Source organism: Megascapheus bottae, chromosome 4 (genome assembly GCF_031878675.1).
Source record: "Megascapheus bottae isolate mThoBot1 chromosome 4, mThoBot2.hap1, whole genome shotgun sequence".
Taxonomy (NCBI): Eukaryota; Metazoa; Chordata; class Mammalia; order Rodentia; family Geomyidae; genus Megascapheus; species Megascapheus bottae.
The window spans coordinates 46,113,386-46,137,744 of NC_143512.1; the positions used below are offsets into that span (position 1 = coordinate 46,113,386).

General features: G+C 39.7%; 1 protein-coding gene across 1 annotated transcript; it reads left to right on the forward strand.

The window, feature by feature from the left end:
• The first annotated feature begins 200 nt into the window (after positions 1–200).
• Positions 201–19,544, forward strand: Utp15 (UTP15 small subunit processome component). Its single transcript, XM_090331822.1, has 13 exons — positions 201–361; positions 2,503–2,675; positions 4,261–4,353; positions 4,443–4,627; positions 5,714–5,892; positions 8,279–8,404; positions 8,750–8,885; positions 11,043–11,127; positions 12,065–12,214; positions 13,455–13,556; positions 14,586–14,719; positions 14,870–14,928; positions 18,493–19,544. The coding sequence occupies exons 2-13, from the start codon at positions 2,583–2,585 to the stop codon at positions 18,708–18,710; spliced, it is 1,560 nt and encodes a 519-aa protein (XP_090187948.1). The 5' UTR covers positions 201–361; positions 2,503–2,582; the 3' UTR covers positions 18,711–19,544.
• Positions 19,545–24,359: the final 4,815 nt, after the last annotated feature.

Genomic DNA, 24,359 nt, shown 5'->3' on the forward strand with positions numbered 1-24,359 from the left:
GGTCTCTACAAGGAAAGCGTCATGTCAGTTGACAGTTTCAGGTCCCAGGAGCCAGACCCCAGCCGGGTCCTCAGCCGGCCACGCCTCCTCCGCCAGAACGCCCCGCCCACTGTATCGCCCCGCCCCGCCCCCTCGCCGGCTTTCCAGTGTCGGGTGTCATCTGAGCATGCGCCGTGACGTCATCTCCTTGCGCTGTTCCCTGCTGTCGAGTGTGCTGCCCGCTCCCTGAAGGTCCGCGTGATTTTTTTTTTCCCCTCCCCCGAGCAAGTGATTCCGAGAGATCTGGTTAGGAAGCTGGCATAGTCCAAGGGGCTGTCCTTGCGATCGAAGTGTCTCGGCGGACCCTCGGTACCCAGCAGAGGTAGGCAAAGGCGGCTTCTATTGAGGATGGCCCCGACCGTCCTCGGGCCTCGCTGCGGTCTCTGGCCGGCGGCCTGGGCTCCGCTGGAGATGGCGAAACTCCTCCGGCCTCGCACGGTCCTTGTAGTTTAATTTCAACCTTCATTTTCCTCCTGTGTGAAGCGTGTCCTGCCCACTCCTTTCTCTCACCAGAGGAATCCGCATCGCTCCAAGGCAGTGGCCGAGTGTCCTCTCTCCCTTAGCTTAGGAGTTCCTTCGTTTCGAGTGGTCGAGTGCTTCCTCTTCTTCATCTTTTATACTCCTCAGGTAGAGTGAAAACATCTTCCCCTCCTGAGTTCTCAGTACTCTATACCTGACCCCTGTCAGTTATTTGATCGTCTGCGCAGCGGCCTAGTGCATGCAGCAGTAGTATCTATTATTCAGCTCCTCTGGGTTAGTTCTATCGTCCTACCTCGGCCAGATCATATTCCTTTTGCTTGTTTTCATATCATTTATTGTCGCATGGCGTGTTTGCACCTTTTCTCCACAAGCTCTAATTCTTCACTTTGTTATCTGAGAAGACACTGCTACTATTCTTCGCTTGTAAGACAGATTTAGCAGCCGTGGTTCTCCCTGGACACTATGTTTAAGATGAAGTATATAACTTGTGGGTGGAGACTGGAGAGGAAAACTGGGAGAGAGTGAGGGGAAGAGGTGACATTGTCCAAGAAATGTATCCATTACCTCTCTTATATAGCTGTAACCCCTTCATACATCACCTTTATATAATAACAATAAAAAATTAAAAAGACAGACTTAGGTGGTACTCCTATATTGTAAAAAGAAAGAGCAGTGGGCCTAGGGGCAGATCTAAGGACCTGCTTTTGTGTATCCACTTAGCCAAGAAAGTTTTTTACAGGTGAGCATATGCAGTCGATTTGGTAATAGGAAGTACTGAGCTTGACCTGCAATGAGGTGAAATTTTGTCTCATGTCCCAAGATAACTCCATTCTTTTCATTCATAAACAAAAATTGTACCTGTAATTATTTGGAGAATATTGTTAGTAAAGATTTTTTTCCCTCTCTACATATGTAATTGCATACTATCTTTAATTTGGCATGTTGGCCTCTTGAGCCTGAACTATTTACAGAAAGAAGTTTGTGAGGGGCTGGGAGTTTGGCCTAGTGGTAGAGTGCTTGCCTAGCAAACCGGGGTTGGATTCCTCTGTACCACATACATAGAAAAAAGTCGGAAATGGTGCTGAGGCTCAAGTGATAGAGCTCTAGCCTTGAGAAAGTCCAAGAACAGTGCTCAGGCCCTGAGCCCAAGCCCAAGACTGGCAAAAAAAAAAAAAAAAGTTTGTGAACATCTGCTGTATAGTATTTGTTCACATTATAGACTTCACCTGTGATTTTAATTTTGCATTTTCTCATGGAAGCTTGCAAAATACTTTCCTTCCTTCCACATGCATTCTTTAAGCACTTAAAAAATCTTCCAGGCACTGGGTCAGTGGCTCATGCCTCTAATCCTAGCTACTCAGAGACTGAGTTCTGAGGATGGCAGTTCAAAGCCAGCCTGGGCACAAAACTCTTGTGAGACTTTTATCTCCAATTAACTACCAGAAAACTGAAAGTAGTGTTATGGCTCATAGTGGTAGAGCACTAACCTTGAACTCAATAGCTCAGGGACAGTGCCAGAGCCCAGAGTCCAAGCCCCACTACCAACCAAGCAACAACAACCAAAAGATCCAAAAGCTTCCAGGCAAATTGTTCAATTTAACAGGAAAGCAGATGCTTACAAGCTGTGCATGATGGCACACACATGTAATTCCAGCACTTCAGAGGCTAAGTCAAGCAGACAGTGAGTTCAAGACCAGCCTGAACTATATAGCAAGACACTTAATTGACATAATAAAAAAATAGGAAAGAAAGAAAATAAAGATCATTTCATTGCAGTGTGATTACATGAGTCACATGAGGTCATGGACTGGACTCTGTCTCAAAGCAGAGAAGGTTTTCGGAAATCTTCCAGCCTTACGTGGCCTGCACAGTTTGATCACTAGTCTGTAAACTCTACTCATCCTATAGAAAGAGAGACTGAAAATCACACCTATTGACACAAATTTGTGAATAATGCATGCTTTAATACATGTTTCTTTTCAGACTTAAAGCCGAGTCATTGGAATTGTTTTTAATACCACCACTAAATTACTGAGCCCTGGAAAACAGAGGAGTTATATGTAATGATGTCTAGTTATAAGCCTGTAGCTATTCAAACCTATCCTGTACTTGGTGAAAAGATCACACAAGATACTGTGTACTGGAACAGCTATAAGGTATGTGAGAAATAGGGAGGGAGGAGGGAATTTGTATATTTCTTTATGCATTTATGCAACTTGTCCAGCCTATGCTATACTTCAGTTATACTGACATAGCTATCTGTTAACTGAAAACATTCTGTGAGCCATCTGCCAGTGTTTGACAGATGACTGTACCTTTTTTAAAAAAAATTTTTAGTAGAAGTGCATACTGCTTAATCATTTTAACCATAGACATGCTTAGCACAGAATAAATGATTAGTCAATGCCAAATGGCTTAAATATAAATCTCATATAAGAATCTTAATGTAAGAAAGAAGTACTGTGAAATTGGCTCTTTCTGTATTGTCTAGTAAGTTTACATGTGATTTATTTTATTTTATTTAAAAAATTTTTGCCTGTCACTTGAACTCAGGGCCTGAGCACTATCCCTTGGGCTTTCTCAAGGCTAGTGCTATACCACTTGAGCCACAACACCACTTCTGGCATTTTCTATGCATGTGGTACTGAGGAATCGAACCCAGGGCTTTATGCATGCTAGGCAAGCACTCTACCATCAACCCTAAGTATGGTTTTTGTTTTTTTTTTTTTGGCCAGCCCTGGGGCTTGAGCACTACCCTTGGGCTTTCTCAAGGCTAGAACTCTATAGCACCATTTCTGGCTTTTTCTGTGTATGTGGTACCGAGGAATTGAACCTAGGTCTTTGTGCATGCTAGGCAAGCACTCTACCACTAGGCCAAACTCCCGGACCCCTACATATGGATTTTTAAGAGAACTAAATAGGTAAATGGGAAAACCTTGGGATTGGGGAAGTTTATGAAACCAGAAATACAAACTGGGCATTGGAATATATTAGTCAGTTTCACATATAAATAAATGAAAGATAATAATTCAGATATGATTTTGATTTGTTAAATTGGCATATGTGCAACATTTTGATCATCATTGCTACTTGAAGGAAGGGAATTGATAATTATAATTCCTTACTGTGTCCAGCTTCTTTTATTGAAATGGGATCTCTTGGACCTTTCTGCCTAGGCTGGTTACAAACCATGATCTCCTCCATAATCAACCTCCTAGTAGTTAAAATTACAGATGAGAGACACCAATGCTCAGCTAATATTAGAACTTTTATAAATTTTGTGTCTATTAATAGTAGAATGATAAAGTAAATGATGGTATTTGCTTATAGACAGATACTAAATCTGTCACTCATATGAACAGTTAGCCGAGATGAGTTAGTGAAAACAGGGTGTGGAACTGCCTCGGTTGCCTGTCTAGTATAGTCATCTTTGTGTTAATTTATAATCTTAAATGTTTACTGGTGTAGTTATAACTCCTCACCTTCCAGCAGGAATTGGAGCAAATCTGTCAGCTGAAAAGACAGTGAGGTGTAGCTTTCTAGCTTATATTTACTTATTTTAATGGTAACACGTATACTGTAGTCATGGGATATAGACCATTATTGCTTCCTTTATATTGCTAAAGTAAATGTAACCACTGTTATGAAGAACAAAAACCCATCTATAAGATATTATATAATGTTTAAATATGCCTTGCCACCAGTTGTAACTATGTTAATACTTTGTTCTTTTTCATCAAGACCCCTGTTCAGATTAAGGAATTTGGTGCAGTATCAAAAGTAGACTTTTCTCCTCAGCCTCCATATAACTATGCAGTAACAGCTTCCTCAAGAGTAAGTACAGTAGTACATTTCTTCACTTATAGTTTTCTACTGATCTTGAGTCATTGGTAAAATACTGTTTGTTTATTTTTGTCTTATAGATTCACATTTATGGTCGATACTCCCAAGAACCTATAAAAACCTTTTCACGTTTTAAAGACACAGCATACTGCGCCACTTTCCGACAGGATGGTCAGTTGCTTGTGGCTGGAAGTGAAGATGGTGTTGTTCAGCTTTTTGATATAAGTGGGAGGGCCCCACTCAGACAATTTGAAGGCCATACAAAGTAAGAGTCAACTGGTTCTTAGGCATTTTTATTTTAATTTGTTTTATTTTGTTGAAAGCTCTCTCTTTGGGCTTTAAATAAAAATACAGCTGTTCTATGAATATGTACCTGTATGTACTTCATTTTTTGATTGTCCTGAGATATAAATCTTAAGTTGGATCACATGGTCCATTAATGGAACTCATGGATTGTCTAGGATTGTTGTGCTAATTTAGGACATGAGTGTAGCTTCCACTAACTCAGCAGTAAGTTTGTGACCTGGGGCAGGGGTTTGCAAATCATTCATCTAAAGGTGTCCACATGGCTCCAATACTTGCTTTCTAGGCCTGGGACTATCTTTAAGGCTTTCACATTGAAGTCAAGTTAGACTTTCTTCATTGATTTATGTATTAAAGAGGTGTTGTAATTTTATATTGTAACTTTGATTCAAGAACTCAGTATCATTGTTGAGATCTATGGATTTTAAAATCTTAAAGTTGAATATGCAGTTGTATTCCTGAGGTACTCTAACTGAAACACTTAAAACAACAGTTTACTTAATCTGATCCTACTTAGTGGCAAGTCTTTACTTAGATTTTCTTTAAAAGTATCTTTTCTTCTCCATTTTTTTCATTCATTTTTTTTTGCCAGTCCTGGGGCTTGAGCTCAGGGCTTGAGCACTGTCCTCAGGCTTTCTCAAGGTTAGAGCTCTAACACTTGAGCCACAGCACAACTTCTGGCTTTTTTTTCTATGTATGAAGTACTGAGGAATTGAACCCAGGTCTTCCTGCATGCTAGGCAAGCACTGTACCACTAGGCCAAACTCCTGGCCCCTTTTTCTATTTTTATTTGACAATTTAGTAGAATTGTTAACATATTGGAAAATATGCTTTTAAAGCTGTTGCTTAATATTCTTTTTGACAGTAGAGTGATACTTTTTAAATACTAGTATTACAAAAGTTTTCTTTTTCACATGATTTTTCTCCTATAAATAGTCTCTGAAATGGAGCTTTTTTTTTTTAAACTCTGGGAAGGAGCATTTTATATTAGAACATGCAAGGAATATAGTCTTCTTATGTTTTAATATACTGACCTCTGATTTTTCAGAGCAGTTCACACAGTGGATTTTACAGCTGATAAATACCATGTGGTTTCTGGAGCTGATGATTATACAGTTAAATTATGGGATATTCCAAACTCCAAAGAAATTCTGACATTAAAAGAACATTCTGATTATGTGAGGTGTGGGTATGCTAGCAAACTGAACCCAGATCTCTTTGTAACAGGTAAGTGGACTTTACATGGTTATGAGATTTTGGGGGGCTGGGGAGATTTAATTTTTAGAGCTTGGAGTATTGCTTAGTGGTAGAGTACTTGCCCGGTGTTTATAGGGTGCTGAGTTCAGTTACAGTATCACACAAAAAATTTAAAAATATATTTCTGATTAATGATTCAGTTTTTAAAAATGTCCTCCTTTTGGTGGTTTTTTTTCTTCAAACATGTTTATAAATATCAGACTGTCCTGAAAATATAATGGGCATACTGCAGTGGGTCTGTACCCTGGTTTTCAATGAGTCTCCAGAGCCATGGCACTGCAATATCCTTATGTACAGTCCACTTTTTTGTTGGTGCCCCCAAGGGATTGGTGTATGATACAGATAGTTTATGATCAGAGCAAGTCTGATTCTGTATAATGTTGTGTAATGATTTTTTAGTGGCAAGAAAATTTGAAATATTGTATCTTTGTGGAACAAAAACCTGAGAGAGAGAGAGAGAGAGAGAGAGAGAGAGAGAGAGAGAGAGAGAGAGAGAGAGAGAGAGAGAGAGAGAGAGATGTATGTGGTACTGAGGCTTGAACTCAGTGTCTTACATTTGCTAGGCAAGCTCTCCTGCCCCAATACTTTTGCTGGCTGGCTGTTTGTTTGCCAGTCCTGGGACTTGAAATCTGGGCTTGGGTGCTGTCCCTGAGCTGCTTTTGCTCAAGGCGAGTACTCTACCAATTGATCCTCAGTGCTACTTACGTTTTTTTGGAGAGTTTTTCAGAGATAAGAGTCTTGCCAGGCACGGTGGCTCATGCCTGTAGTCCTAGCTATTCAGGAGGTTGAGATCTGAGGATCACGGTTCAAAACCAGCCCATGCACAAAGTCCGAGAGACTCTTATCTCCAATAAACCGCCAGAAAACCAGAAGTGGTGCTGTGGCTCAAGGGGTAGGGCAGTAGCCTTGAGCTGAAGAGCTCAGGGACAGCACCCAGTCCCAGAGTTCAAGTCTCACGACCGACCAAAAACAAAAAAACAAGAGTCTTACAGAGTTTCTTGCCTGTTCTGGCTTTGGAATTTCCTGACTATTCTGGCTTTGAACTACAAACTCCAGAGCTTAACCTGGGTAGCTAGGATTCTAGGTGTGAGCCACCAGCTCTGGCTTATTTATTTATTTATTTATTTATTTATTTTTAAAGATTGGATCTCATGATTTTGTCTGGATTGACTTTAGACTGAAACCCTTCATATATATATATATATATATATATATATTTTTATTGTAATTAGTAAAAGGGTTACATGATATTTGCCAGATAGAAGGTGCATTAATTCACATACATTGATACCCTTTCACATGTCTTGGTACCCATTACCCTCCCCCCCACTAGACTGAAACCTTTCTAACTTGCCCACCACCTTTTGGTTTAAATGACTTCATCTGAGACTTCTTATTTCTTGTTTCTGTATTCTTTTTGGGGGGGCAGGGGAGGGTCATGGGGCTTGAACTCTGGCCTGGGCACTGACCCTGAGCTCCTCAGCTCAAGGCTACTGCCCTCCTCTCCAGCCACAGCCCCCACTTCCCATTTTCTGGTGATTAAGTAGAGGTAAGAGTCTCTCGGCTTTGTATTGCCCAGGCTGGTTTTGAACCTCGATCCTCAGATCTTAGCCTCCTAAGTAGCTAGGATTATAGGCATGAGCCACCACAACCCGCTCTTTTCTTTTCTTTTCTTTTCTTTTCTTTTCTTTTCTTTTCTTTTCTTTTCTTTTCTTTTCTTTTCTTTCTTTCTTTCTTTCTCTTCCTTCCTTCCTTCCTTCCTTCCTTCCTTCCTTTCTTCCTTCTTTCCTTCCTTCCTTCTCTTCCTCCTCCTCCTCCTCTTCTTCCTCTTCCTCTTCTTTCTCCTCTTCCTCCTCTTCCTCCCCTTCTTCCTCTTCCTCTTCTTCCTCTCCTCCTCTTCCTCCTTCTCTTCTTCCTCTTCTTCTTCCTCCTCTTCTTCCTCTTCTTCTTCCTCCTCGTCTTCCTCCTCCTCTTCCTCCTCTTCCTCCTCCTCCCCCCCTCCTCCTCCTCCTCCCCCCCCCCCCCCTCCTCCTCCTCCTCCTCCTCCTCCTCCTCCTCCTCCTCCTTCTTCTTCTTCTTCTTTCCGTCTTCCATCTTCCATGGGGTGTGAACTCTGGGCCTAAAGTTGTCCTTGAGCTCTTCAGCTCTACCACTTGAGCCACAGTACCACTTGTGGTTTTCTAGTGGTTAATTGGAGATAAGAGTCTCACAGACTTTAGTGCCTAGGCTGGCTTTGAACCACGATCCTCAAATCTCAGCCTCCTGAGTAGCTAGGGTTACAGGCATGAGCCACTGGCATCTGGTAAAAATCTGGCTACATACGTGTATAATTTGAGATAAACATTTTACATTTTAGGGTCCTATGATCATACTGTAAAGATGTATGATGCACGAACGAATGCAAGTGTTCTCAGTGTGGAGCATGGACAGCCAGTGGAGAGTGTCTTGCTTTTCCCTTCTGGAGGTCTTCTGGTATCTTCAGGTATTTCTTTTAAAAATAGCTTTCACCAATACTGTTGGTCTCATATCAGATTTTTCTTTATTAGTTGCTATTTATAACTTACCAGTGTTCTCTTGAATTACATGTCTATTTCTCAGTTGATAGATGGCCGACTTTTACCATTTGTTCAGTGCCTACCCTCAAGGCACTTTACTGTTGCGTATCTGTTGTTTGAGACAGTCTAGCTAGGTAGTTAGCTTGCTAGATACTTACAGTGAGTCTTAGAGCAGTCTGGCTCCTTCCTTAGCCTCCACTCTAGGGAATTCCAGTAAAAATATTTCTTGATGTTTAAAATTTTAAATATATAACAGTTATTTCCTTTTTTAGGAGGTCGTTATGTTAAAGTCTGGGACATGTTAAAAGGAGGACAGTTGCTGGTATCTTTGAAAAATCATCATAAAACCGTGACATGTCTGTGTCTGAGCAGTTCGGGTCAGAGGTTACTCTCCGGTTCACTGGATAGGTTAGCATTTTCATTTTCTTTCTTATCATTATTAGTGTACAAGTGCTACTTCTTGAGAAAATGGTTATTTTAACAACATTGGTGATAAATGTTCTGATGATTTCCATAAGGAGTGGGAATCTAGTTATGTATACTTCTTATTTTTCTCCTTAAAATAATTCATTACTTTAGCTTCTGTTTAAGCAATATTATAGCCCCACTTGAACATTAGTCTTTTTTTTCTATTTTGTTTTTTTTCTTTTATTAATATATGTTAGTTGTACAAAGGAGTTTTCATTTTAACAAATCCATTCCTTATATGTACAATGCGCTTGATCATAATCACCCTTTTACCAGTCTAGGGCATTAAACATAGAAATTTTATTCTATATTTAAAAATCATTGTAGGTTTATGTTGTAAATTTTTTTTTTAACCAGTCCTGGGCCTTGAACTCAGGGCCTGGGCACTGTCCTTAGGCTTTCTCAAGGCTAGAGCTCTACCACAGCACCATTTCTGGCTTTTTTCTACATATGTGGTACCGAGGAATCAAACCCTGCATGTTAGGTAAGCACTCTACCACTAGGCTAAACTCCCAGTCCCTGTTGTGAAATTTTTATTGTAAGCATATATGTTATTGTAGGCTACATTTTTTTAAACCTTAAAACTTTATATGAACATCTCATAATATTAATATTAACCCATATTGCTATTCTAAATAGATATTGAGAAGATTAGAAGATTGGGGTATAGCTCAGTGAAACATGTGGGGCCCTGGGTTCAATTTCCAATGCTGAAAAAAAAATCAGCTTAGATAATTTAGTATTGTGCTTGTTAAAGTGTTCTAAAACAGTGCTGCCCTGGACCGGGAGTTTGGCCTACTGGTAGAGTGCTTGCCTAGCATGCATGAAGACCAGGGTTCAATTCCTCGGTACCACATACGTAGCAAAAAACCAGAAGTGGTGCTGTGGTTCAAGTGGTAAAGCCCTAGCCTTGAGAAAATCCAGGGACAATGCTCAGGGCCTGATCCCAAGCCCAGGACTGGCAAAAAACAAAACAAAACAAACCAAAACAGTGCTGCCCAATATAACATATTTGGTCCTGTTATTCCTGTAATTCTGTTCCTTCTTCACTCTTATGAAAAGACTTAGTTTTCAGTATGTATATTGGAAAAGTGTAAGTACTCTAAAAGCTAGGAAATAATTTAAGTCCACATTAATTTATTATGTAACCAGGTAAAATACTGTGTAATGAGGTTTCTCTGTAATTTCTGTAATTTGATACTTTTTTTTTATGTCTCCTAAAAAAGCTGAGTTTAAGTTGGCTCTGTTTGCAATGCTTCTCATCTTGAAGTTACCCTGGCACCTTCAGTAGAGATTGTAGACATGATTACTTGTCACAGTTTTGGCGTGGGATGCTCTTACTGTGGTAGGGAATAGACGCCAGAGATGTAGTTGATGACCTGTAGAATACAGAGGAGCCCCCATAAAACAGGGTTCTCTGCCAGGAAGTATCTGTATTGCTGAGGGTGAGAACTGTTTCTACTCAGTAATGGGTATCATTAATACTTTTGTTTCATTCCTAAGTTTTATCTGTAAATGACAATGATTTGTGGTGTGTCCTTTGGTGTCTGACCTAAGTGTCCAATCACTCTTTGTTCAAGTGGTTAATGCTGAAATATAGTTCATTTTAAAGAAATCAGTGATATACTTTAAAATCATTTTAATTTACTGTTGTATGCATTTCATTATGTATATATTTATATTGCTTACTGCTTACATATTGAGTTCTATATTTGAGTTTGCAAAATAGCGGAAAATTTCATACTTATTTCCAAGGTGATTTTGTGTGTGCGTGCGTGTGTGTGCGTGTGCGTGTGCGTGTGTGTGCATGCACACACGTATGTGCATGCGTGCCACATTTCTGGGATTTGAATTTGGCCTGAGCTTCTTTTGCCAAAGCTAGTTCTTTATCACTTAAGCCACTACTCCACTTCTGGATTTTTGTTAGTTTATTGTAGATAAGAATCCCATGGATTTTCCCTGTCCTTGCTGGCTACAAACTGTGATCATCAGATCCCCATCTCTTGAATAGTTAGAATTATGGGTGTGAGCCATGGGTACCTGGCTTCAAGGTTAATTTTTTTTTTAAAGAAAGCTTTCTTTCTTTCTTTTGATTAGGAAGGTCAAAGTGTACAGTACAACTTCCTACAAAGTAGTCCACAGTTTTGATTATGCCGCTTCAATTTTGAGTCTTGCACTTGCAGTAAGTACTTTTAGCTTAATATCACTAATTTTGCCAGCTAAGTGAAACTAAAATGAAATTTTTGGGTTTGAATAAGCCACATTAGTTACTTGAGTGAAGACAATTGCTAGAATATGTCTTATCCTAATAATTTAGCAGAGTTCCAATACAGGTGTCACTCATTGCACAGGGTAGTATTAGATCTTGCTAACACTAACAGGTGGGTCTAGGCAGTTGCTAAATCTTTATTTAACAAAGTCAAGGATATTATCTTTTGAAGAGAAAGTTGGCTTTCTGAGACACAGACAAAAATGGTGTTAAGAAGAGAGACCAAAGTGACTGTGCTGTCTGGAATGTGCACTATCAAGTTTCATTAGTAGCCACTTTGGGGCAGGAGGAGATTTGAATTATGTTGAAATATGAATTGGGAGAGGAAAACTCATTTAAAAAATACTATTGGGGAGTGGTTGGAGGAACGAAATGGGGACTAAAACATGAGAAAGGGTATCAGTGTGTGTAAGTAATGTACCTTCTATCTGGTGAATATAATGTAACCCTTCTCTTAATTACAATAAAAATTATATGAAAAAAATACTATTGAATGCTTGGAGGATGTGATACCTTTGTGCAGTGATGTAGAAAAGTTGCTTTGATACTTGCTCAAATTTCATTAACATTTTAATGTATTATTACATTATACACATCACTAATATTATTCAGACTTTGCTAGTGATGTTTTACATAGACACAAAGTTCTGTCAGTATATTAAATATATTAGTATAATACAGAACCTTGCTCTTAACATTTTTCATAGATAATGGTTAGGCAGAGTAAGTCTAGATGGAACTATTAGTGATAGTATGGGATAAGCAGAAATAGGATATAGAAGTTACTTAGTAAAGATATTGTAAATTAGTAATTAGAAATAGACTAATTTGGTTTTCTAATTGTTATTAGCATGAAGATGAGACAATAGTTGTTGGAATGACCAATGGAATACTCAGTGTTAAACATCGGAAATCTGAAACAAAGAAAGATTCTTTTCCTAGGAGGAGAAGGCCTGCATACCGCACCTTTATTAAAGGAAAGAATTACATGAAGCAACGGGTAATTGTATATTTCTCATAGTTTTAAAATGTGATGTTTTTAGAAAAGTCAGTTCTATCTCTGTCCATGACTGGAAATCATAATTTATATGGCATTCTACTTACATTCTGCCGCACTGAGATTGATCTCAGGTTGCTAAATTTGGTGGTGTTTTTGAAGAATAATGGGCAACACACATTACTTTATTTAATAACCCTAGTTATAACATGGCAAAACAGTGCCTTACCACTGTGAAAACTGTTTTTCACATACTATCTGAATTGACTTTCTAAGCAATTCTAACCAGTAATTTCTCTGTACCTAAGAAGATTGAGTTACAAGAGGTTTTTTTTTTTGTTGTTATTTTTATTTCTATATTTTTTAAAACATTTCATGTAAACGAGCCTCACAAGGTGTACGAGGTGGTTGGTTTCAAGGTGTCATTTCCACACAGGTGTGCAATGTATTCCACTCAAACTCATCTCCTCTATCACTCTCACTTAGTCTCCTTCCCTTTCTAAAACAATTGTAGCAGGTTTCATTTTTCTATTCTCATATGTGCAAATAACTACTTTGGCCATATGTATCCTCATTACCCTTCCTGTTCACTCTCCCACTGACAGAGCCTGTTTTACTTTTCAATCACCCATTTGTTTTAGTGTATATTGATTGTTCCAAAGATTTTTCTTGATATTTCAGGCACATAGACATTTTGATAATCTCAGTATTTCTCATTTTTATTTTATTTCTATTTTTACTAAACTATACAGGTTTCTATGTAAAGAAACTTGAAAATAAGTAGTTTTTGCCCATCTCCAGATAGTTGTGTGTTTTCTAAGTTATATGCCATAAAAGCATATTAATATGGCAAATTATTCATTCTATTTCTTTCAATTTAGATTATATGCATATGAACATAATATGCAATACAATATAAAGCACCTTTATTTTTATTTATTTATTTATTTTTTTGCCAGTCCTGGGCTTGAGCTCAGGGCCTGAGCACTGTCCTTGGACTTTCTCAAGGCTAGAGCTCTACCACTTGAGCCTCAGCACCACTTTCGGCTTTTTTCTATGTATGTGGTACCAAGGAATCGAACCCGGGTCTTCATGCATGCTAGGCAAGCACTTTAACCACTAGGCCAAACTCCCGGCCCAGCACCTTTATTTTTAAAAAGTATCACCTTATTAAAATATGTGTTTTGAATGGAACTACATAGGTATTGAGTTTTATTCTATATAAATTTACTTTTCTATTTAGGATGACATTTTGATCAACAAGCCAACAAAGAAACACCTAGAATTGTATGACAGGGACCTAAAAAATTTTCGGGTCTCTCAGGCACTTGACAGAGTCCTTGAGGTAAGTGAGGAGCATTTTTTAAAAATATGATCTTACTGTTTACTGTTATATTAAGGTGTTATATAGAAGGATTACCATTTCTTAAGTCAGATAATATTTCTTTTTAGACAATGTAACCCATCCTTTGCTTCCCCCAGTTTCCCCTTCCCATTCCTGTCCACAAGTTACATAGTTTAATTAATTAATTAATGTTTTTATTTATTTTTGTGGTTTGTGGGGCTTGACCTCTCCCTGGCGCTGTCCCTGAACTCTTCAGCTCAAGGCTACTGCCCTACCTTTGAGCCAAGCCCCATTTCCGTTTTCTAGAGGTTAATTGGAGATAAGGGTCTCAAGTCCTTCAGTGCCCAGGCTGGCTTTGAACCTTGATCCTCAGATCTCAGCCTCCTGAGTAGCTAGGATTACAAGTGTGAGCCACCGCTCCCGGCTCATAGTTTAGTGTTTATAGAGGGTATACTGAATAGTAAGATTGTGTTATTTTACCCTTTCTCCCTGCCTTTCTGTACCTCTCCTTTGCCTCCCCCCCAAAAAAAAACCCCAAAAGAAAACATAAAACAATAGCAAAAACATGATCACTACTATTGCCACCACCAAAAAAATTCATATTTCCATTTACTGTAATTCATTTCAATAAATAATACTTTATACATTCAGAGAAGTTACACCATTGGGTCACTCTCTTAAGGATATCTTCCTTTAGTCTGACAGTGAGTTTGTGAATTCTTAGAGTCCTGTGTAGGTTACCATGGTGAGAAACATTTTTTAAAACGGTGATTTTAGTAGCTAAACTTGGTGGTGCATACCTTCATTTTTAGCACTGGTGAGACTGAGGGAGGAGAGTCACAAATGTGGTATTAGCCTTGGCTGTATAGAGTTTGAGGGCAGTGAAATCCCCCCCCTCCCAAATTAGTACTTGATTTATTTATTACCACGATGGAATTGTAAATATAAACTTGGTGATTTAGTGCACAACAGTGATTTTTTTTTTCCTTGAGTTCTTTCTGCTTGTGTTGACTCTGACCATTTTTTCAGCCTAATTGTGTAATAAAGACACCTGAAGTCACAGTATCCATTATAAAGGAGCTAAATCGAAGAGGAGTCCTTGCAAATGCCCTGGCAGGGCGGGATGAAAAGGAAATCACCCGTGTTCTTAATTTTTTGATAAGGTATATATGCTTTATGCTTTATGTTTATGAGACCCTTGGATCTAGTATCTCAGATTCTTCTTTATCACCCAGTGAGAAACAGAGCTTTATAATTAAATCTGTTTTAAGGGATCTTTCTGAAAATTTTTAAACAGAAATTTTGCTTTGCAGAAATCTGTCTCAACCAAGATTTGCCCCTGTTTTGATTAATGCTGCTGAAATAATTATTGGTAAGTAGTTGTCAAAACTTGAACACCCTAGCATTTTTGTTAAAGGTGAAGTAAGTATTGGGGCTGGGGATGTAAGTCAGTGTTAGCATATGTAAGGACCTAGATTTGATCCCACTCCTCTCAGAAAAGTAAAGGAAGCCAGGCACGGTGGCTCATGCCTGTAATCCTAGCTACTCAGGAGGCTGAGATTTGAGGATCAAGGTTCAAAGCCGCCCGGGCACAAACTCTCCAATTAACCTCTAGAAAATGAAAAGTGGGGCTTTGGCCTTGAGCTGAAGAACTCAGGGTCAGCTCCTAGGCCAAGTTCAAACCCCAGGACTCAAAAAAAAAATAAATAAATAAAATAAAAAATAAAGGAAACCAATCAACCAACCTACAGGTGTCAAAGCTAAATTTGGGAATGAAGTAAGCTCTTTTTTTTTTTTTTTCATTTTCTCCAGTCCTGGGGTTTAAATTCAGGGCCTAGGCACTATCCCTCAGTTTCTTTGGCTCTTAAACATAGGTCTGTCTATATAGCAAGTGTTTCTAATAGTAGCTACGTTTGATTATTTTGGATAGCAAAACTTCTTTAGGTCTTTAGGAACATCATGCTGATTTCCATGGTGGTTGCAATAATATACATTCTCACCAACAGTATATGAGGGTTTCTTTTTCTCCAAATCCATAGTGGTTGCAATAATTTACATTTCCACTGACAGCATTTGAGGGTTTCTTTTTCCTCAAATCCTTACCCAGCATTTGTTCTTAAACATTATGCTTGAGATGATATGGTATTTCAGTGTTGTGGTTTTTTTTTTTTTTTTTTTTTTTTTTTTTTGCCAAGGCTTGAGCTCAGGGCCTGAGCATTGTCTTTGGGCATTTCTCAGGCTAGCAGTATGCCACTTGAGCCACAGCACCACTTCCGGCTTTTTCTATGTATGTGGTACTGAGGAATTGAACCCTTGTCTTCGTGCATGCGAGGCAAGCATTCTACCACTAAACTAGCCCTTCACTGTTGTTTTGATTTGTATTTTCTTTATGGCTAAGGACACTGAGCATTTCTTTGTGTATTAATTATCTGTTTGGACTTCTTCATTGATAAGCATTCAGTTTGTCATTGCTTTTTGGCTTTTTTTGTGCTCTTTATATATTGTCTTCATGAAGCCACATCAGTTGACAAAGATTTTCTCCCATTCTCTAGGCAGTCTGTTCATGAGTTTTTAGTTAACACAATCTCATTGGTCAGTCTTTGCTTTTAAGTATTCTAATATGTCTTCTGAATTTCTGGATTAGTAATTTTGAATCCTGAATTGCTTTCATTTATCTTATTTTGGAAGGTCTTTATTTTTCCATCTTGTTTTCCTTGAAATACATAATTTATGGTTTCTTAGCTTTTAGGGCTCCCTTCCTCCTTTTCCTCTCTCCCTCTTTCTTTCTTTCATTCTTGTGCTGATACTGGTGTTTGAACTCAGAACCTCAAGCTTTCAGCTTTTTTACTCATGGTTGGCACTGTCCCACTTGAGTCACACTTTGAATGTGAATAATTGGAGATCAAATTCTCCATCCTTTTCTGTATAGCCTGGGTTGGAACCATGATTATTAGATCTCAGCTTACTGAGCTGCTAGAATTTCAGATGTGAGTCCCTAACTAGGGTTTTCTGAGAGGTCTGATTTCATTTAGGACTGATGGAGGGAGGAAGGAAGAGAGATAGAGAATGGGGGAAAGAAGGAGGGAGAGAGAAAAAGGGAAAGGGAGAGAAAGGATGGTGGGGACAGGGGAAGGGAGGAAGAATGAAAAGAGGGGAAAGGAGGGAGAGAGGAGGGGAGGAGAGGGAGTGGGGAGAAAGAGAACCAGCCTAGGGCTTGAAACTTAAGGCCTGGGCTATGTTCTTTAACATTTGTGCTTAAAGCTGGCTGGCACCCTGCCATTTCAGCTACAACTCAACTTCTGACTGGTAGTTAATCAGAGATACGAGTTTCATGGAAGCTGGGCGCTGTGGCTCATGCCTGTAATCCTAGGTACTCAAGAGACTGAGATCTGAGGATCATGGTTCAAAGCCATCCTGGGCACTGAAGTCACTACAGTGGATGAGACTTATCTCCAATTAACCACCAGAAAACTGGAAGTGGCACTGTGGCTCAAAGGGTAGGGCGGTAGCCTTGAGCTGAACCGCTTAGGGACAACGCCCAGGCCCAGCCCAGCGATTCAAGTACCATGACTGCCAAAAAAAAAAAAAAAAAGAATCTCATGGACTTTATTACATAGACTAGATTTGAATTTCAAGTCTCAGATCTCAGGCTCCTCAGTAGTTGGGATTACAGGTATAAGCTGCCTGTACCCCGATGGTCTGATGTCATTTTGATGACTTTGTCTTTCTAATCACCTTGATTTTTCTGTTTGTCAGCTTTCAGTGTTTCTTTCTTCCTTACATTTAGCACTTTGTCATTATTTTTTTTTTTCTGCTTATGTCTGTTTATATGGATCAAATGTCTCCTGCACTGGGATATCTATATCTTTCCCTAGTTTTAGAAGGTTTCTGCTATAATTAAATTAGATTCTTTTGTGCCTCTGTGCTTTAGCTTTTCCTTCTAACGATCCCCCTTCTCCCCTCCGGGATGTTCTAAATGAAATACTTTCTCGTCCTTGTCTTCAATTCCAGATATTCTTTCTTCTCCCTGCTCTAGTCTTTTGGTCATGTTTTCTCAAAGTTAGGGCCACAGTGCTCAGATGGAAGCACCTGCCCGTTGTCCTGTGGCCCATGCTTCCACCATGTTGACTTGTGTTCTTACATTTATATTCAAACCACAACCAGTTTCCTGGACCAACACTGGTTTAGCTAAAGGAGAGAAATCTACTGGGGCTTGGACATGTATGGGGGAATGCAGGGCTTTTGCCTCCCCTAGCTGAAAGGTTTGATAATTGGTAAGATCTCTTTTAGATGATCCTATCACAGCCCCAGGGAGCAAGCTAGAAGGCACAGGTGGCTGGCTCCTCCAGCATCTCTGCTGGGCAGATCACAAATCTTTCTTAAATCTTGTTTTTGCAGGGTGCCAAATGGCACCTGTGAAGCTCAGCAAAACTTTCCTTTTTTCTTTTGCTTAAAGTTGAGGTCAGTGGTATTCTCCCTGTCCTCAACATCGGGCCTTTTGTCTCTTTCACAAATGTAATATTCAGTATTTTTAGCATCCTTGGTCTCTGTCTACTGTTTACATTGCATTCCTGTGCCTTTCCATGCTATCTTCCTATCCCTAGAACTAGTCACCTGGTACTTTAATTCAGATTCTTAGAGATACGGGAAAATTCTGGGTGTCTGCAATCTTCTATCTTCAACCTGTTTTGTGATTAATTTCTGAGGGGAAAGTGAGACTAAGTAATAGCCTATACTTTATGTAATTGTTTCTTTTTAAAGTACATTTATTCAGATGAGTTGTTATGTTCTCTGTAAGTTAGTTCCATAAACCATAAACTTAGTATATAAGTACATATTTCTCAATGTCTGTATATTCCCTATTTGTATACTTTTTATAACTATTGTCTTTTGTGTATAGGAAAATGTTCTCAGTTAACATTTCCCTTTCTTTTAGATATCTATTTACCTGTGATTGGACAGTCACCAGTAGTGGATAAAAAGTTTGTAATACTTCAAGGACTTGTAGAGAAAGAGATTGATTACCAGAGAGAGCTCCTGGAAACCTTGGGGATGATGGACATGCTGTTTGCCACCATGACAAGGAATGAAAGCACTTCTCTGTTGGGACATCCATCTGCTGAATTTCTAGAGAACAAGGAGATGGAATCATAGCTTTTGCTTAAAGAACTCCTAACTTGGAATAGATTTGACCCCATTAACTATTGGAAAGAAAATCTGATACATTAAAAGAGACTATTTATAGAAGCAGTTTTATGAAAGAGACTGGAATAATTATGCTTGGAAAATAAGTACCTGTTTTAAGACACAGATTTTTCTATGTAATAATTTGAATTATTTTATGGCATCTTCAGCTAGAAGATCTCAATTGTCGTGGTTACAGTGCCTATTTTGAATGAGTTCATATCGATTTTAATACAGTGAGGTTCTGTATCCACATTTGGGTTATGCATTCAGATGGGATTTCAATTATGAGCCTCTCTGGAAAGAGTTCCAGCTGGGAATCCTGCCAAAGGAATGGTGCCTGGTTTTGTGTTGTTACTTCTGGCCTGGAAAGTAACAACAGCAAATAGCAATAAGGAAAGGATTTTTGAACTCACTCTAATTAGTGACTGTCCGGGTCATGTCTCTGATAGGCCTTCCTCTTCTGTATCCTGGCTCCCTCCATCATTTGCTTTTCCTGGTGCTAGATTGTGTCTTTGCCAGTCAGTTGTGCCAAGTCACTGGTCAGCTCTAATTAACTGATACTGGATAAATATTTGGAATGTGATAGGGTAGCTTTGGAGCCCTCCATCCCATGCCTCTCCTCCCCTCCCCCCCCCCAGTCCTGGGGCTTAAATTCAGGGCCTAGGCACTGTACCTGAGCTTCTTTTGCTCAAGGCTAGTACTCTATTACTTCAGCCACAGTGCCACTTCCAGCCCTTTCTTTTCCTCTCTGTCTCTCTCTCTCTGTCTCTGTTTCTGTCTCTCTCTCTCTGTCTCTGTCTCTGTGTCTCTGTGTCTCTGTGTCTCTCTCTCTCTGTCTCTGTCTCTGTGTCTCACTGTCTCTCTGTCTCTCTGTCTCTCTCTCTGTCTCTCTGTCTCTCTCTCTCTCTCTGTCTCTCTCTCTCTCTCTCTCTCTCTCTCTCTCTCTCTCTCTCTCTCTCTCTCTCTCTTTGCCAGTCCTGGGGCTTGAACTCAGGGTCTGGGCACTGTCCCTTAGGCTTTCTCAAGACTAGTTAGTGCTCTATCACTTGAGCCACAGCACCACTTCCAGCTTTTTTTTTGGCGGGGGGGGGGGGGCAGTCCTGGGGCTTATACTCAGGGCCGGGGTACTGTCCTGGGCTTTCTCAAGGATGGAACTCTACCACTTGGGCCGCTTCTGGCTTTTTTTTTTATTTTTTTCTATGTGGTACCAAGGAATCGAATCCAGGTTTTTATGCATGCTAGACAAGCGCTCTACCACTAGGCCAAACTCCCTGCCCCCAGCTTTTTCTGTGTATGTGGTACCAAGAAATCAAATCCAGGGCTTTGTGCATGCTAGGCAGGCACTCTACACTAGGCCACACTCCCAGCCCAAAGCTTTTCTGTTTATGTGGTACTGAGGGTTGAAGCTGGGGCTTCATGCATGCTAGGCAAGCACTCTCCCACTAAGCCACATTCCCAGCTCTTCTTTTTTTTTTTTTTTTGGTGCTGGTATTGGGGTTTGAACTCAGTGCCTGAGTGCTATTTCTCAATGTTTTTGATCAAAGCTGGCACTCTGTTTACTACCACTTGAGCCACAGCTCCACTTCTGGCCTTTTGGTGATTAATTGGAATCAAAAGTGACCTTTCCTTCCTGGTCTGATTTTGAACCTCAGTTCTCAGTTTCAGATTCTTGAGTTTAGCCTCTACAATGACAGGTGTGAACTATTAGTACCTGTCTTTTTATTTCTTTAATATTGACTAATTTCCTTAACAGAACATGGTATACAGAGAAACTAAACTGCACCAATTTTCTTTCCTTTCCCTTCAAAGATGCAACCTTTCTACCAAGTTTTCACCTTGCTTTAGGTCAGTGAGATGACAAAATTTGTCATTTCTCTTAATAGATGGTGGGTTAGACTATTGTACGCATTGCAGCTACCTAAACCCTTGGAAAACGTCTCTGATCTGTACTTAGATTTTTTTCCCCTCTGTTCACAATCATCTTGTGGCTTGGAACCCCAAACCAGTGTATTTTTCTTTGGAAATAATTGTTTTTGAAAGTTCAATGTAACTCACATTTTTAAAATAAAGAGATTCTTATTTTCTTCTTGGCGTTGTCAGATGTATTTGTTCCTGAGGGGCTGGTGACCCCCGCACACTGATTCACAGCACTGCCTCTTCCACAGCCCTCCATTCTTCCCCACGGTTTGCGGTGGCTGTGTCCCGTAATAATGTCTTCAAAAGAATCATTAGAGGAACTTCAGTTTAGTAAGTCTGGACTTTAAAGTTGAAGAAAGTGGGGGAGACTTACAGGTTTTAGTAATAACTCAAGAAAATGGCATACTCTGGCTGGGAGTTTGGCCTAGTGGTAGAGTGCTTGCCTCACATGCACGAAGACCTGGGCTCGATTCCTCGGTACCACATATGTAGCAAAAAGCCAGAAGTGGTGCTGTGGCTTAAGTGGTAGAGCTCTAGCCTTGAGAAAATCCAGGGACAGTGCTCAGGCCCTGAGCCCAAGCCCAGGACTGGCAAAAAAAAAAAAAAAAAGAAAATGGCATACTTTCCCTTTTATAAGTGAAGTGATATAATGATACAACACAGTGGTTTTGAGAAGCTAGGAGTTTACTTCCCTGAATACTTACAAGATTAGTCAAACTCAGAAATTGTGTTTTCAGGTTTAGAAGGGTAAATTAAGCTTTCTATGTAAAGGCTTTTAAAATTTAACTTGGCAAGAATACAGATTAATTTGTATACAAGGAAAGGTTGAATTTCTCCTTGAAAATCTAGCTGCTGTCTATTTATAACATGAACATGTGAGTTTGTCATATGATACTTCATTTCTCACTGCAGCCCCCAAGGTTGGAATTATTCTGGATTAATATTGGATGAACAAAAGTAATTCACTCTTGAAGTCTCCAAGCTTGAGTTCACAGCAGCCATGGTTCTCCAGGTAGAGTGGGCTGTCTAAACTCACTTGCCTTAACAGAACTTCTGTAAGTTTTGTATTTCTTAAATAGTTATTGATTAAAAATTTTTAAAGATAATTTTCAATTTGATATCTTTTTTTTTCTGTAGTCCTGGGATTTTTGGATCCAAGGCCTTAAGTTAGCCTCCCCTGCTTGCTCAGCTGGCTTTCTGTCATTTGAGCCATCTCTAGTTCTGTTTTTTACTGGTTATTTTGGAGCTGGAGTCTCACAGACTTTTCTGCCTAGGCTAGCTTTGGACTTCCATCCTCTTGATGGCCTTCTAAGTCGTTAGGACTGTAGGCATGAACAATGGGTTCCTGACTTTTGAGGTAAATTCAGGAGGAGGTTTTGTGTTCAGAGACTAAGATTTGGTATTTGAAATACTTCATCATAATTGACTTATTAGAATGTTTAACACTGGCCTTAAGATTCTAATTTAAAATGACAGATTTTTTTTTTTTTTGCCAGTCCAGGGCCTTGAACTCAGGGCATGGGCACTGTACTTGGGCTTTCTCAAGGCTAGAACTCTGCCATCTGAGCCCCAGCTTTTTCTGTATACATGATACCAAGAAATTGAACCCAGTTTTTCATGCATGCTAGGCAAGCACTCTACCACTAGTCCAAACTCTCAGCTTCAATTTTTTTTTTAAGATAGATTTATTTATTTATTTATTCATCTATTTATTGCCAGTCCTAGGCTTAAACTCAAGGCCTGAGCACTGTCCTTGGACTTTCTCAAGGCTAGAGCTCTACCACTTGAACCCCAGCACCACTTCCAGAGTTTTTCTATGTATGTTCTACCCAGGAATCGAACCTGTCTTCGTGCATGCTAAGCAAGCACACTACCACTGGGCCAAACTCTCGGCCCTTGGCTTCAAATTTCTTAAGTGTAAATGATACTAAATTGTGCAAAAGAGGCCTATTGTGCACATCTCTAATCCTAGTCCTTGAGAGGTAGAGATAAGATTGGGCGAATCACTGGGGTTTATGGCTAGTCCAGAATGAAAGTTAGTAACGACATTATCTGGAAGGGCTGGAGGGATGGCTCAAGTGGTAGAGGCCCTGTCCAGCAGATGGTAGGCCCTGAGTTCAAAACTCAGAACCTAAAAAAGAAAATATTGCTTAAAGACAGGAGAAATTTAGTTTGCTCAGATGAAATGAATTCTACCTATTATTAAGTACTATTTTGAAGGTGGTTATTAAAAGTAGTTTTCTACTTCAAATATTTCTAAGTTAATACTGAGTGTTTAAAAATATTCATCAGGCAATTCTGAATACTCTTATCTTGAAGAGAATGCCCTCACATACTAAAAAATAAATGGCAGTAGGTGATTTTAGATCAGTTCCCTTGGTCATAGTCAAGTGTACCGATGATGCACACTTGGTCTTTATGTTGGGATTTAAGTAGAATTACTCATCTGGGAAAATGTGGGGATGATGTGTTGGGGCCTTCAGCAGAAAGAACTGGTCTGCAGAGTGGGAGGAATGAGAACACAGACGAGCATCAGTTTGCTTCACCAGATCAAATTTTCTGATTACTCACTTATTCTGTCTGGAACGTCTCCCTCTAGGAGTCCATGAAATTCTGAGGAATCCCCTGGTGAGTTCTCTTCTGCCTGATTAAGCTGGAGTGGGTTTCTCTTATTTACAACTCAGTGACTCAGGCCAGGAGTCCTATTTATGGAGACAGTCAAGTGTAGAAAATTGGGGTTTTAGCAGTGAACAAAGTAAGCAACAATCTCTGCTCTATTGGAGTCAATATTCCAGTTTGGGGGCGGGGGTCTGTAAACAATATGTAGTGGGTCAGGTAGTGCTGAGGTGAACTATCAAGTCAGGGAAGATTATAGGAAATGTTAGGGAAGTCTCTCACTGAAAACGGAAGTGAGGAATAAGGGGCCTGAGGCAGTAGCCTGCCTGAGGAATTTGGGATAACAAGGTCAATGAAGCTAGCATGGAGAAAGGAAGCGGAAAATAGTAGAGAATGGGGCAGTAACAGGAGACATCTTAAGGAAATGTTTAGACATCTTTATAGATATTTTTCCCCATAAAGGATAGCAGAAAATTTGGACAATTGCTAGAGGTATGTGGAGGTGAGCCTTTTTTTTCTAATGAGGTATCATTTTTAATTAGGTGTATATAATACGTATTTGAAATGTTTCATTTATATGACTTAACATTATTCATCTCATGAAACATGACTGGCAACCTAGAGTGTTTCCTCCTGCCCCTTTGTGAATTCCCTTCTACCTTCCTCTTACCTGTGCTATTCAGTACAGTAGCCATTAGCCACTGATGACTGTCTTATCCCAGCCATTTTAGGGTCCCCAAACTCTCCAGAAATAGTCACCAGCACTCAGTGAACAGAGCTAAGAGTCAGCCTAATAGCAATGCAGTGACTCCTCTCTACCTTCGGGCTGATAGAGAGCAGCCTCGACCTTCCGTGGGGCTGAGCTTTTAAAGGTAAACACCACACGCAGGTGGCCAAGCAGTTGAAGCATTTTTACAAAAGAACAAAACAGAATTCGACAGCTAATCCTGACAGGTTACTACAGTGACTAAATTACAAGTAAAGAAGTAAAAAATCCAATAATGTAGTCTACAGTGTTCAACAGGCTCATGAGTCTAGTGGGTACCATACTGGACAGCAGAGATACAAAACATTTCTATTGCC